Raw genomic sequence first — 12,195 nt, 5'->3', positions numbered from 1 at the left:
ACGTCATGCATTGCCCCATACCCTGTCCGTCGTAATATGCTGAGCGCACCTGAACAGAAACACGATGTCGATGTTTATGACAGATAGTTCATATGGTTCATTATTTTTTGTACATATTCTGATATTTGCAGTTGCTATAGGACGGACTACAAATACGTATACATATTTATAATGATCGATGGCAGGGATTGAACGCGTTGTCATGCCTAGCACAATATTAAACGCTGTTACATCTTACAACACCATGTCTTGTACGCTGACATGACAACGGATGACAAAGTACTAATAATGTACAAGGCGGAAATACACAAAAAATACAGCAGACTGGTAGAGGGACTTAACGCGTGTGTGACGCAATGGGAAACATTTTGCAGGCAGCAGAATTTCTTCGTCAGTACTCTAAAAAGCCCCTCAAGGTTGTCGAAGGACACCTACATTCATTCGACAGCAAACTCCGCACTGGTACGAAAACTCCGAGTCGGACGACACGATGTTAAAAGCCTGTCTGACGTCAGAGTGGTGTACATCGACTACATCAAGAATCCGCTGACCACCGTGAAAGCCGAGATTCTCGCCCGATTTTTCGTTATTATCGATCGTTTGCGAGAATACCGCGACGAACTCAATGAGACTGTAAGTGAAATACTAAAGCGGGTCGATGTCTCGGACAACTGCCAGGAGAGAGTGAATTTAGCGCATGCGCTGAACATTAAATTGTTACGACTTGAAACCCTCCTAAAGGACGACAATGATTTCAGTTCGCTGAACAGAGAAAGACATAAACTTGCCATTGGTGACATGCTGGATTTTAGTGGGGTGATAAGCCTTGCTCCTACGATACACGAAACCATACGAGTCATTCTAAAAATACTTCGACAGTACACCCGATCTTTGGGTCATGAGAGTGAGGGAGATGGGAGTATTGCTCCAAGTATGAGTAACCCCTCGAAGCTTTCAGATAGAAAGAAAACTGTATCACTGCCACCGTTGGTTCATTGCCCACCTGCCTCGGTCGATGATCATCACGACCAGGTCCACCAGTACAAAGATGCCGAATCTGACAACGAACTTGACAATGCAACTCTCAAAAAGTTCAAGAAAAAAGCGGATCATTCGGAAGATCTTGACAACCAAAACGGTTATCATAGCAACATGGCGGTTAATGGCACAGAAAGGAAGATTCCAAACATCGAAACGCAAACAATGAAAATGGCTACGACAATAAGAAGGGGTACATCGGGAAGAAATAAAAATAAAGTGGCGAAAACCCACGAGGTTTCTCTTCCGCCCATACACGAAAACGGCGTTCTGGGGAACTCGCAAGATTCCCATTCGGCGGGTAGCAGACGATCTGACGTGAAACCAGCCGTAAAGAAAGGGGAATCTCTTGTTATGACAGATCAAAGCTCGGATATTGGCAATAGCATCTCATCCATGAAGTCTGCTCCGGCAAAATCAATACAAGCAAGTGTAATACAAGGTAATGACATTTTTTTTTCAATTTATTTTATATATGTAGATTTGTATTAAATTATAACTTAATTCTTAATAGTATGGATAATAATGAAATGCTTGAAGCCAAACACGAATCGTATGTTCCAGAATGGTTCGGCTCAGTGGTTAATATTTGACAAGACGCGAATCTAATCAACGTTCTGCGTTGACACACCATTGTATACGTCATTGTTACAGTGTTCGATTTATATTTATTTCAATACACTGTGATTATCTTCTCAATGGTAACTTTCATTCATGTTTACAAATACTTTACAATTCCCTCCGATATTATATTGTTTCATTTATGGCCCTAAAATTTAAACAAATTCTCCTAAAACTCACGATCAAACTTAGTAGTACGAGTAACAAAGCCATATTGCGTAACCGAGTTGTTTTTCAATCAACACCCCGCAGTAAAACGCCCGGTTACAGGACTCAACGCTTTGTAATTAAAACTATAGACATTATTATTGTCTTGAATGCGATCGATAAAAGTTAACATTTCGTTATAAACACGGAATAAATTACTTGTTGGCAGACACGCTCAAAATAATATTCTCTAAATTGAGTTTGGTATTTCCATTATGGGCGCCAGACGTGCATTTTTTATCGGGAAAAGGTCAGTGACCAGCAGTTTTTTTTTTAAATTGTCATATATGCTTTACCTCACATTATTACATATTCATTAGCTTTGTTGACGACAGTATTGTTCTTGTTTTGCATAGATTACAGAATGTAATTTCATTGTTTACATATTAGCAAAAATGCTCACTTACTTGTTGTGTTTTAAGGATGCAACGTAGACGAGGACAATTGTTAATATCGTTGCTCTATACTGTACGTTGATGAATACATTGGATTATAATTCACATTGTCATGAAACGCTGCTCTTATAGAACACATCTGTGTATTCGTTCGATGAAACAGTGCAATTCTCTAATACCATTGTGCAACGGCACATGTATATTTAAGAATATTTAAGAATGTTCATCTGACGAATACTGTGTGTCTTGCAAACGCAACATTTCTGGTTAATGATAAATCATATTTCGAATTGGTCTACAGAATATCAAAAAGGAATATTTAAAAATATATGTTACCCTCTATATTGCATCATTAATAATTCATATTTATATTTTGAGGAACAATATTATTTTACAATAAAAACTGCGCGCATTTCATCTTATTTTGTTTGACGAATGAATGTAAAACGCGCTGACTATTGCTAATAGTTAGTGTAAAAACATATTTTTAATTTACGGTAAATTATACCATATTTGATTTTTATGAAGATGTTATTTTTTTAAACAATATTTAAACATGCTCCAAAAATCTTAAAGTTATCCCCGCTATCTATTTACGATACCAAGTATATCATCTGAAAAACAATCAAAACACCGCGACCCGCAAATCAAAAAAGAACAAATGTTGTCTAAATCTTCGCTTCAATTTTCCTTATATCATATTATTGAAGGGAATTGTCGATTCTATTTCACAGCGTAAATTACTATTTATTTTTGTATTTATTTCCTTAAGTTCTGTATTTTTTTTATGAGTAATAAAAAAATGTCCAAAAAAAGAAAAAAAAAAGAAACAAGCACATTGACGCATTTTGCGGATTGTTTTACAGATTTACAAAGAAGAGTGAAAAGTCTCGAAGACAGTAGTGCGGATATGAAAATACGACAAAAACTACACATACTGCTAACACAAGGCAAGTTCTTCTGTGTCTCGTTTCATTCAATATAGCACGTGTTTGCAATGTAGCTGCGTATACACAACGCGTTACATTTCGCTAATTCGACAGTTGATACGTAACCGAATCTAATATAGTTTTATAACAGATCTTTTGGAAGCGGCAGCACTAATATCTGGCTACGTTGTGTAGCGTAGATCGGGGTGAACGGGTTACACGATTCCAACACGTAATAAGCCTTTTTGCTGGGGGCTAATGGGCGTGACGCGAAGCTAGTCGATTTGCTTCCGGTACACGGTGTGTTTACTTTGATTGGACGTAGTATTTACCTTGCGGTGTATTTGGTCATCATACACGCGTATGATAGTTGTTTCATAAATAAATGGTTGATTGGATTACTATCAATAACGTTTCGACCAAATTCAATATACATGTCCAAATAATTTTACTATATATTCATACAAACTAATATTTGTTAGATAACTTGCTACAATATGGGAGTCAATACGAATCTACTTATTAATCTCTGATTGGCTAACCAAACCTACCACTTAACAGTCGAACCAATCAGAGAGCAATTTGTTGACATGTTTTTTTTCACTCAACTGAAATATGTGCTTACGTTGTTATATACTAGGTTTGTCTCCTACTGTTTCGCCAGAGGTCATTCGAATTACAAAGGACCACATCGCAACGGATATGCTGATGGTTTTCGGTCTGGCCATTGGTCTAAACATAGCAGACATAGCAACACTAAGAGAAACACACCACCAGAATATTAAAGAAATGGCTTCACAGATGCTATCACTATGGCAACGGCAACAGGGTAAACACGGCGCAACGTTGGAGAAATTCATCGAGTCGCTGATCCAGATCGGAGAAAGAGACGTGGCTAGCGCATGTCTAGACGACTTGCGATTGCTTGTATATAGATTGAACGATACAAACAACCGGCACTGAGCTGGTCATTGATGAAATGCTGGATTTTAGTGGTGTAATAAGCCTTGTTCACGCGAGATCATGTCAATGGTGCTTATGGCACGCAACACCGTGACTGATGAAGAAAACACTGCAGCGTTGCGGCTGTTTATTATTGTTACCAAGGAGTGGGGTATATCGATTCAGTTCACAAATTCACAATCCCGTCCATGATTGATCCATTCGTCCCGGAAAAAACTTGAATGATTGTTGTGTATCTTTTGATATGGTTAAGATAAAATATCATATTCATCTCATTGGTTTAATAATTGTGAATGTCGGTTTTTATAGAGGTGATTATTGATGTGTGTTATCATACTGTAACACTGGGTATGTTAAGAATGTCATCTTTGTAAGTTTTATGTTTCGGTACATTATACGAATGTTAGAAAATGATATGATAGCATACCAGAATTTCTGTCTTCAAAAATAGAGGTTAAACTTGAATTTTACACCAAGATATTACACTAACAAGCACAATATCACGTGTGCATGTTTACGCCGCCCCCCCCCCAGGTCCGGTATCGTTGACTTCCGGGAAAGTGGTCTGTGCTTAAGTTATGAAGCAATTCCATTATTGGTAGCGAATGCTTGTAGATCTCGGAGGTGTAGCTGACCGCCAACGTGTATTCTGTGTGGTTATGAGAAATAACCACTTACTGAGATTGTAGGTACGTTGATCAGTACAGTACCTGTGCTCAAACTTGTTGGAGCTGGGATAGCGCATTCAATTGCCATAATGTCATTATGTACAGGAAAACTTGAAGGTAATAGTCCCCTCGTTAAGTTATTAACCGACAGGAGGGCGCTAACACAAAATGGAAGTCAAATATCGATGTAACGGACAAGTGCGTTATCTGGCTTACAGCATAGGTGATACTTTACTTGACATGACAGTGTCAGTCAATGCTTTCGATCACATCTGTATATACTACAATATTGTGCTTTGACAAGTGTCAGGCTCAGCTAGTGACGTTGATGCCAGACCGACAATATTTACATAATTGGAGGCAAGAATGTTCCGAGAAAACAACGAGTTAGAACATGTCCAGTGTTGTGAAATGATCACACAGCGCTGTCACTATCCCCAACTATGGAACATGGATACTGTTAGAAAATTCAACATACTACAATATTGTGCTTTGACGAACTTTTTTATATCGGTTGGGGCAAATGTCAATAACAAAAAATAACAAGTACTTGTCCATATTGAGAGATATTGCTCTAGAACAGCATTCCTTTTTGAATACATGTATATTTATAACATGATGTATAACGAATATATAAAATTTAAATATAATAAGTCAAAGCATTTAGGAGATATGGCTCTAGAAGCCCAATCATTAAAACAAAATGGCCGCCAGTCAGCCATTTTGAATCCAATCTGAAAAATAAAATGACGAGCATCAGGAACCCATAATGTCTAATGTATGTACCAAGTTTGAACGAAATCACCCATAAATGCTTGATATTTGATGATTTGTTAGCACAAAAATGACCACCATTCGGCCATTTTGAATAGGATAGTCAAACCAATATATCTGTTTATCTATGACATGATGTATAATGAATATTTAAAATTTGAAAATATTATCAGTCAAAACAAGTCTGAGATATGGGTCTAGAAGCCCATTCATTAAAATAAAATGGCCGCCAGTCGGCCATTTTGAATCTTATCTGAAAAACAAAATTATTTGCATCAAGGTCCCATAATGTCTAATGTATATAGCAAGTTTGAACAAAATCCATCTGTAAACAGCCGAGAAATGGTTGATTTTTAGGATTTTTTAGCACAAAAATGGCCGTCATTCGGCCATCTTGAATCAGCTCGTAAAACAAAATGACGTTCATATGTATAATATCATGTATGATGTATGTGTGAAGTTTGATTGTGATTAATCCAGGCATTTCTAAGATACAGGTCCGGACGCACGGACACACGGAGGTCAAAACATAAGTCCCCGTTTTCGGACTGCGTCCGAACGGGGACTAAAAACGGGGCATAGAGTAAGGTGATACTATGATCCAAAATGCAAAAGTTAAAATTAAATTTAGCCTCCGGTGGGAAAGAGAATTGGAAAGTGACGTCACAAAACACACAACAAGACGTAAAAGACACAATAGCATGTGTCATGATTACGAAATCTTACTGAAAATAATCTGACGTTTTCGTCTTCAATGTTGAGGGGTCTGTGGTGAAGCTGATCAAAAGTGAGTGGACAACGTGTGCAGATGATAATGGTAACGTCAAACCAAACTACTTTACATTGTTGTGACTTTTCGGTGAGTTGTGAATCACAGGAAAGTGAACTGTCTTATCAAAGCCATTGGTAAATTATTCCAACGCAACGAAAATACGTCTGTTGCTGTAGAATGTCTTCATGTGTAATTAAAGCGAAGTGGTCGTCGCGCAGCGCGTGTTCGAATTTCATGTAAATAAACAACGTATTTTACACGCGTTGTATACGTCGCTATGAGTCCCATATCGAACAGGACGCGGCATGCTTAAGGTAATGCTTAATAACGTCACTTGAAACAAAGCATATGCACTCGGCAAAGCCAATATTCATATTTATCAAACAAACAAACATTGGCTGTCTCGTTTTAGCCACTTTAGAAATACAGTTCTGTTTGTGTTGATCGGTTTTGGCATGGACGTACTCACTCTACATCCCAGAGAGTTCTTAGCGCAGGCAGGCTAACACCTCTGCCACACATGACTTTTCACGCTATGATTTGCCACATATCAATACGCAGGTGTTGTTCTGTTATTGAAGACGGCGGCCCATACCCAGTTGACAAGGAAACTATTAAATCTTTCTCTTTCCATATTTCCATAACTTCCATCTACTTTGGTTTCAATTCCACGTCAGAATTGTATTCATTCAGAATACGTTTTAAAGTTCCCGCGAACTCCACCATATTTAAATATACATGTAGTTCGGGTTTGACCCTACCAATGACTCTTGATTTGCATAAATGCATTCTCAAGCTGTGGCAGAGGTGATTTGAAGAAGCGCCATCTTGCGTGGAGAGTGGGACGTACTAGTACGTCCATGGTTTTGGTGAGGTGCCCATTGACTTCTCGCAGGTACAGTAGATTAAACAAACATAAACAAAATCGTTCAAATTCATAATGAACATGTGTGTAGAAACCGTGACTGTTGTTGCTGCATAAAATGAGTGAATCTGCTACATGAGACAGGAATCTACCCCGGGAAACCTACAACCAAGTTAGGACAGCCGTCCGGTCCTTGGCGGCCAATGTCTGAGTATGTAACGATGCAATCCTACATACAGTTGACATACACAAATCACTCTATGTGTATACACTTTTCTGTCCCGGAAGGTAAATAAGTGCACACGTTCGATCAGCTGTCTAAACGTAAAATCCGCGAATCTGTTTACGCGCACGCCAAGACGATCCCAGGTTACGATGACGTCACCACAGAAACGTATGTCGTAAGACGTACTACACGTTAAATGTGTAGCCGAACGTTGGGAACGGTCTAGGCTTGTATGATACAAGGGTCAACACGTACTAACCATAATGAAGCAAATATTTTTCACAACGCGGCTTTTGTTCAACAAACGTGTCACACAGATATCACTCATAAATCTAATACGCCTGGGCAGAAACCACAAATCTCCCACAAAGCGTTGAACCGTCGTACCACTGCGCAACTACAAGGTCTGATGTATCAGTTGGCTGTCATCGAACTTTTCCAACGGAAAGCCCACGTATCGAAAAAAAATATGAGCAAATCACGACACACATCCCACTGACACAACATGACCTCTAATAAGCCCCTCATAAATGTATCGCAAACAATTTTCTTGTCAAATATTTTGTTTTCTTCGTAGAGACAAGTGTAGATTTACTTTGCAAATACACGTGGCAGCACGTACGATCAAGCACGCAACACTAAATAAAAATAATATCAACTCGTATAATGTGCCAAATTCCTTTAAAAATATATATATAATATAGCATGAGCAAAAATATAATAGAAAAGCCTGGAATAAAACATTCATTGAATAATCTTAAAGAGAATACAATTTTCTCTAAATATATTTGCCCCAATAATAGTACACCAGGAATAAATTACTTGTATGGTGCTAGTCATATTTGTATAAAAGTATTTTTGAAAACATGAACAATTGACAACTCACATTCCAATATTTCTCTACTGATATTCATTTTGTGTTTCAAACTAGAATCCCTAGTTTCTGAAGTTCAGTAAAACACGATTTTGAGAAATTGTTCATGACCATCTTAAGCTTCTAAACTGTTTAAAAATGTAGTATTAGGTCTTAGTAGCGACAACAAACATTTCGAGTGATTGCTTTGGTCAGGCCTGTTTTTAGAGTTAAAGAGCGGCAGTCGCCGCGCTGCGCATGTGCGATATTTGTGTTGATAAACATTGATTTTCCCACAATCCAATGCACTCTTCTAATGGCAATCACAAGTGTGAGATTTGACCTAGTCCCGGTGACTTCTTCGATACCTTCCAATCACCTGAAGTTAATTATTAATTAAAGCTTGGTAACGTCCCAGTTTATACTCGTTGGTCTGTGCAACAATCAAAGTCGCCATCTTTATTTATATGAGACTCATATATCTCGCGCATGCGTGGCGCGACAACTAACGCCATTTAATTTCAATTATAAATTCGCAGCCGTCACATCGTATCGGTTCAGTGTATGTCTCATGCTACGTAAACATCGCAATAAATATACAATATTGTCTGCCTTACATTCAAAGTTACATTAATGAGTTGCGTGGTACCACTTTAATTGTAGGCCAGTAATGCTTATCGTCAGTTCAAACGGTCGTGTAACTAACAAATATACCCATAATTCTTAAACCGATAATATATATTTGTGTAAGAGAGTTTTCCTAGAGGGCGCTTGTCTCTACTATACGTAGGTATCTCGGATAGCATACAACACGTTTTTGTATGTCATTTTCTACATACATATGTTTTCCCAACCTTCTTCAAGTTGTAAGCCTAAACCAGCAAAACGAAAAACTTACCTGACGTCGCTTCGTCGTTGATCTTTCAGCGAGGCCAAGCAACGTAGAAAGAACAAGACCGAATCGCCTTGCTCCAAGCTCAGTATGTATTCTAACCACTGCATTTCGCACCAAAGTCGTCTTCGCATCTTAATCCGTTCCGTAAATTGAAACCACTGGTCATCGTGAAGTATTTGATAATCAGCTTGAGATCTATCTATCTATCTCCAATGGATCTACTAAATACTAAGTATGTTGCAGATAGTTTTATTTATAGTAATGAAGCGCGCCCTCTATGGAATCCTTACCGTGAACATGTAAATTATTAACGGGATTATAGGTATATTCGACAATTAACCTAACCGTTTGTCACTATAGCAACTAACTGACGTCTATATTGTGTAGACCATAGCTTCGTGCAATAATTATTTTAGTATCTTTCGTATTATAAGGTGTGTTGTTAAAGGCATTTGTGGGCCCTGTATTCATAATGAATTCATTCCTATCCACCATATATTAATTTTATTTATAACCGTATAATTTACATTTTCCGACACTTCAGTACTGAATTTAGTGGAAAAGCAATTCTTGAGGGGCGGCACAGGGACTCTAACTTGAGTACATGTCAAATTAAGACTGTCTATTTTATCGTCCAAGATTTTTTCTAACAAACTTATTCATATAAAGCTTAACAAGTTTCAACGTTCAAGTTGGCCGTGATCGACAATGTACGATGTACGATGTAGACGTATTTAAAATGTTCACACAATTCTAAATATTTACAAATGTATTCTTTAACCTGAATTAAGCTTTCTAATTTCAACAACGCAAGAGTTTGTTACACTTGCTACAGCCGTTGAATGTTCGGTTATCACAGGGACTCGGAGAACCGTGCCAATCTAATCACTGTCCCGCATGGGTAGGTAGGTAGGTAGGTAGGTAGGAGACGCGTTTGTTCTGACAACACTGAAATGCATATATATCGAGTTAATCTGAATGAACCATAGACGGCCATCGTGATGGCACATATTGGCCCATCGGAGCATACTCAGCTTCCGATGCTTGTCGGAATTCTGCATCATTATACATATATACTAAAATAGTCATTCGATTTTCACGCTAATTTTTTTGATTGAAATTATATATATTATATAAAAAGCAGTTTAATTCTTTTGTCATCTATCAATAGAATCGATTTCGAGACGACGCCGGAATGGAACGAGTAAAGAGTCGGAAATGATTATGATCAAGTGTCCTCTTATGAAAAAGATAATATATGGCGTATGAACTGTCCAGAAAACATATCATACTATTGTGTCATGAATCAATTCGAGGATAATAGTTTTCTTCAATTTTCTATTTTTTTCAATATTTTGGCAGAACCGAGAAAAATGAGTAATGAGCGCTCCTTTCGACGACCTGAAGTTTACGCTGAACCCTCAGAAACCAATTATTTTATTGGTCGCATGCGAATTTTAAATATTAGCGATGTCATTCTAGAAGTAGGAGAGTACGAATTGTGGGACAACCTTACATCTGTCACTTATGTCCAATGATTAATGAGTCAGTTCTGATAGGAGATCCCTTCAAATGAGATACGATTATCGTTGAAGCCGTTCTGTGAGATAAACTTCAAGCGTTATTTGTACATGGGGTTCGACGCAAATATCGCGACACTTTGACGTTACCGAGCGATGTGTATTAGCACAAGTATTTACGTCCTAGGGGCACTTCAGTGTCAAACTAATTTAGATCAAACTTGTCATCATCGGATTGAAGTGCATCGTTCATCAGTTTATGGGTCTGCGTTGAATGTTGAACGTTGCAATTGGAAACCTCTCAGACGACCATGTCGGCAGCGTTCTGGCAATCGACCAGTAATGGCGATGCACGATTGTCGTGTCTTACTCGGGATCATTTGAACGAAAAGGAATTATTGCCGGGATCTGTACCAGGGTACAAGCAAGCTGTTCGTAACCATGGGCGAGTTTTACAAAATGGTGGCGTTAGGCCGGGGATGTCAAGAAGTCATCACGAAGTACCAATTGATGGGCTACGACGATTGGATTTAGATGAAAATAATAGAGTGACGAAGCAAATATTGATGGAATTCGGGCGAAACTTTGACCACGCATCGGCTACAGGCGGCGGTAGCAATACTAATGATGGTGTGAAGCTATCGACAAGAAGTAAAACCCACATCGACTCAAAACCCCAATCCTGGGCAACAACAACCGCGAAAAAATCACGAATTCCAATATCTTCAATATGGAAACGTACACATATACAGGACGATGTGCCAGCACTAAGTAGAAAGAAAAACAACCCAACAAAACCTGATGAACGGTATAAATTCAATTCTTTGCGAATCACAAAAATGTTAGACAGATTCCTGGAGACGGAACTTGACAGCTATGAGTATAATGCATCGTCTGCTTCCATGGTAATAGGAACACTGAGCAACAAGATCAAAGACCTTTTGAAAAGTCTGGAGTATGAGCGTTACAAGCTAGTGGTACAAGTACTCATAGGATCGCGAAATGGTCAAGACGTGCGTTGCGTGAGCCGTTGTGTTTGGAACACAGACACCGATAATTGCGCGTCTGTCAGTTACCAAAACAAGTCTGTTTTTGTGGTTGCTACAGTCTACGGTATCTACTACGAGTGACAGGAATGTCATACCGAACTATTAGATATCGACGATAGTGGCATCTATTTGTTTCCTCGTTAAGCGACGCCACTGATTGCAAACTGCATATGACCGAATCATTTGCAAATGGTTATCACTTTGCTATTTCACTTAGCTTGTTACAAAAACATTACTAGTTACTTGTGACCATTTTTCTCAACACGATAACAGACAAAACGTTGACCTTTGGAATATTCTTGTGCAGTAGCACCGCGCACTCAATATAGTCCTAATTTCACAGTCTGAGATTGTTAATTCCCCTCCCATGTCATATATAATATGTTTGCAAGATGAGATGTATTTTAAAATCTGTCCATA

The 12,195-nt window shown here is 38.4% G+C and overlaps 1 protein-coding gene across 1 annotated transcript; it reads left to right on the top strand.

The window, feature by feature from the left end:
- Positions 1–261: 261 nt before the first annotated feature.
- On the top strand, positions 262–4,428 carry LOC102807303 (uncharacterized). The gene is made up of 3 exons (XM_006824307.3): positions 262–1,480; positions 3,128–3,211; positions 3,831–4,428. The coding sequence occupies exons 1-3, from the start codon at positions 262–264 to the stop codon at positions 4,151–4,153; spliced, it is 1,626 nt and encodes a 541-aa protein (XP_006824370.1). The 3' UTR covers positions 4,154–4,428.
- Positions 4,429–12,195: the final 7,767 nt, after the last annotated feature.

The sequence above is a fragment of the Saccoglossus kowalevskii genome, chromosome 3 (genome assembly GCF_978046115.1).
Source record: "Saccoglossus kowalevskii chromosome 3, keSacKowa6.1, whole genome shotgun sequence".
Lineage (NCBI taxonomy): Eukaryota > Metazoa > Hemichordata > Enteropneusta > Harrimaniidae > Saccoglossus > Saccoglossus kowalevskii.
The sequence above is the reverse complement of the archived record's forward strand: the minus strand, read 5'-3'. Positions and strand labels throughout refer to the sequence as shown.

Coding starts and splice junctions, on each gene's coding strand:
- LOC102807303 (XM_006824307.3), top strand. CDS start 262: ATGACAACGGATGACAAAGTACTAATAATGTACAAGGCGGAAATACAC. Junction 1,481..3,127: donor ACAAGCAAGTGTAATACAAG/GTAATGACATTT, acceptor ATTGTTTTACAG/ATTTACAAAGAAGAGTGAAA. Junction 3,212..3,830: donor ACACATACTGCTAACACAAG/GCAAGTTCTTCT, acceptor GTTATATACTAG/GTTTGTCTCCTACTGTTTCG.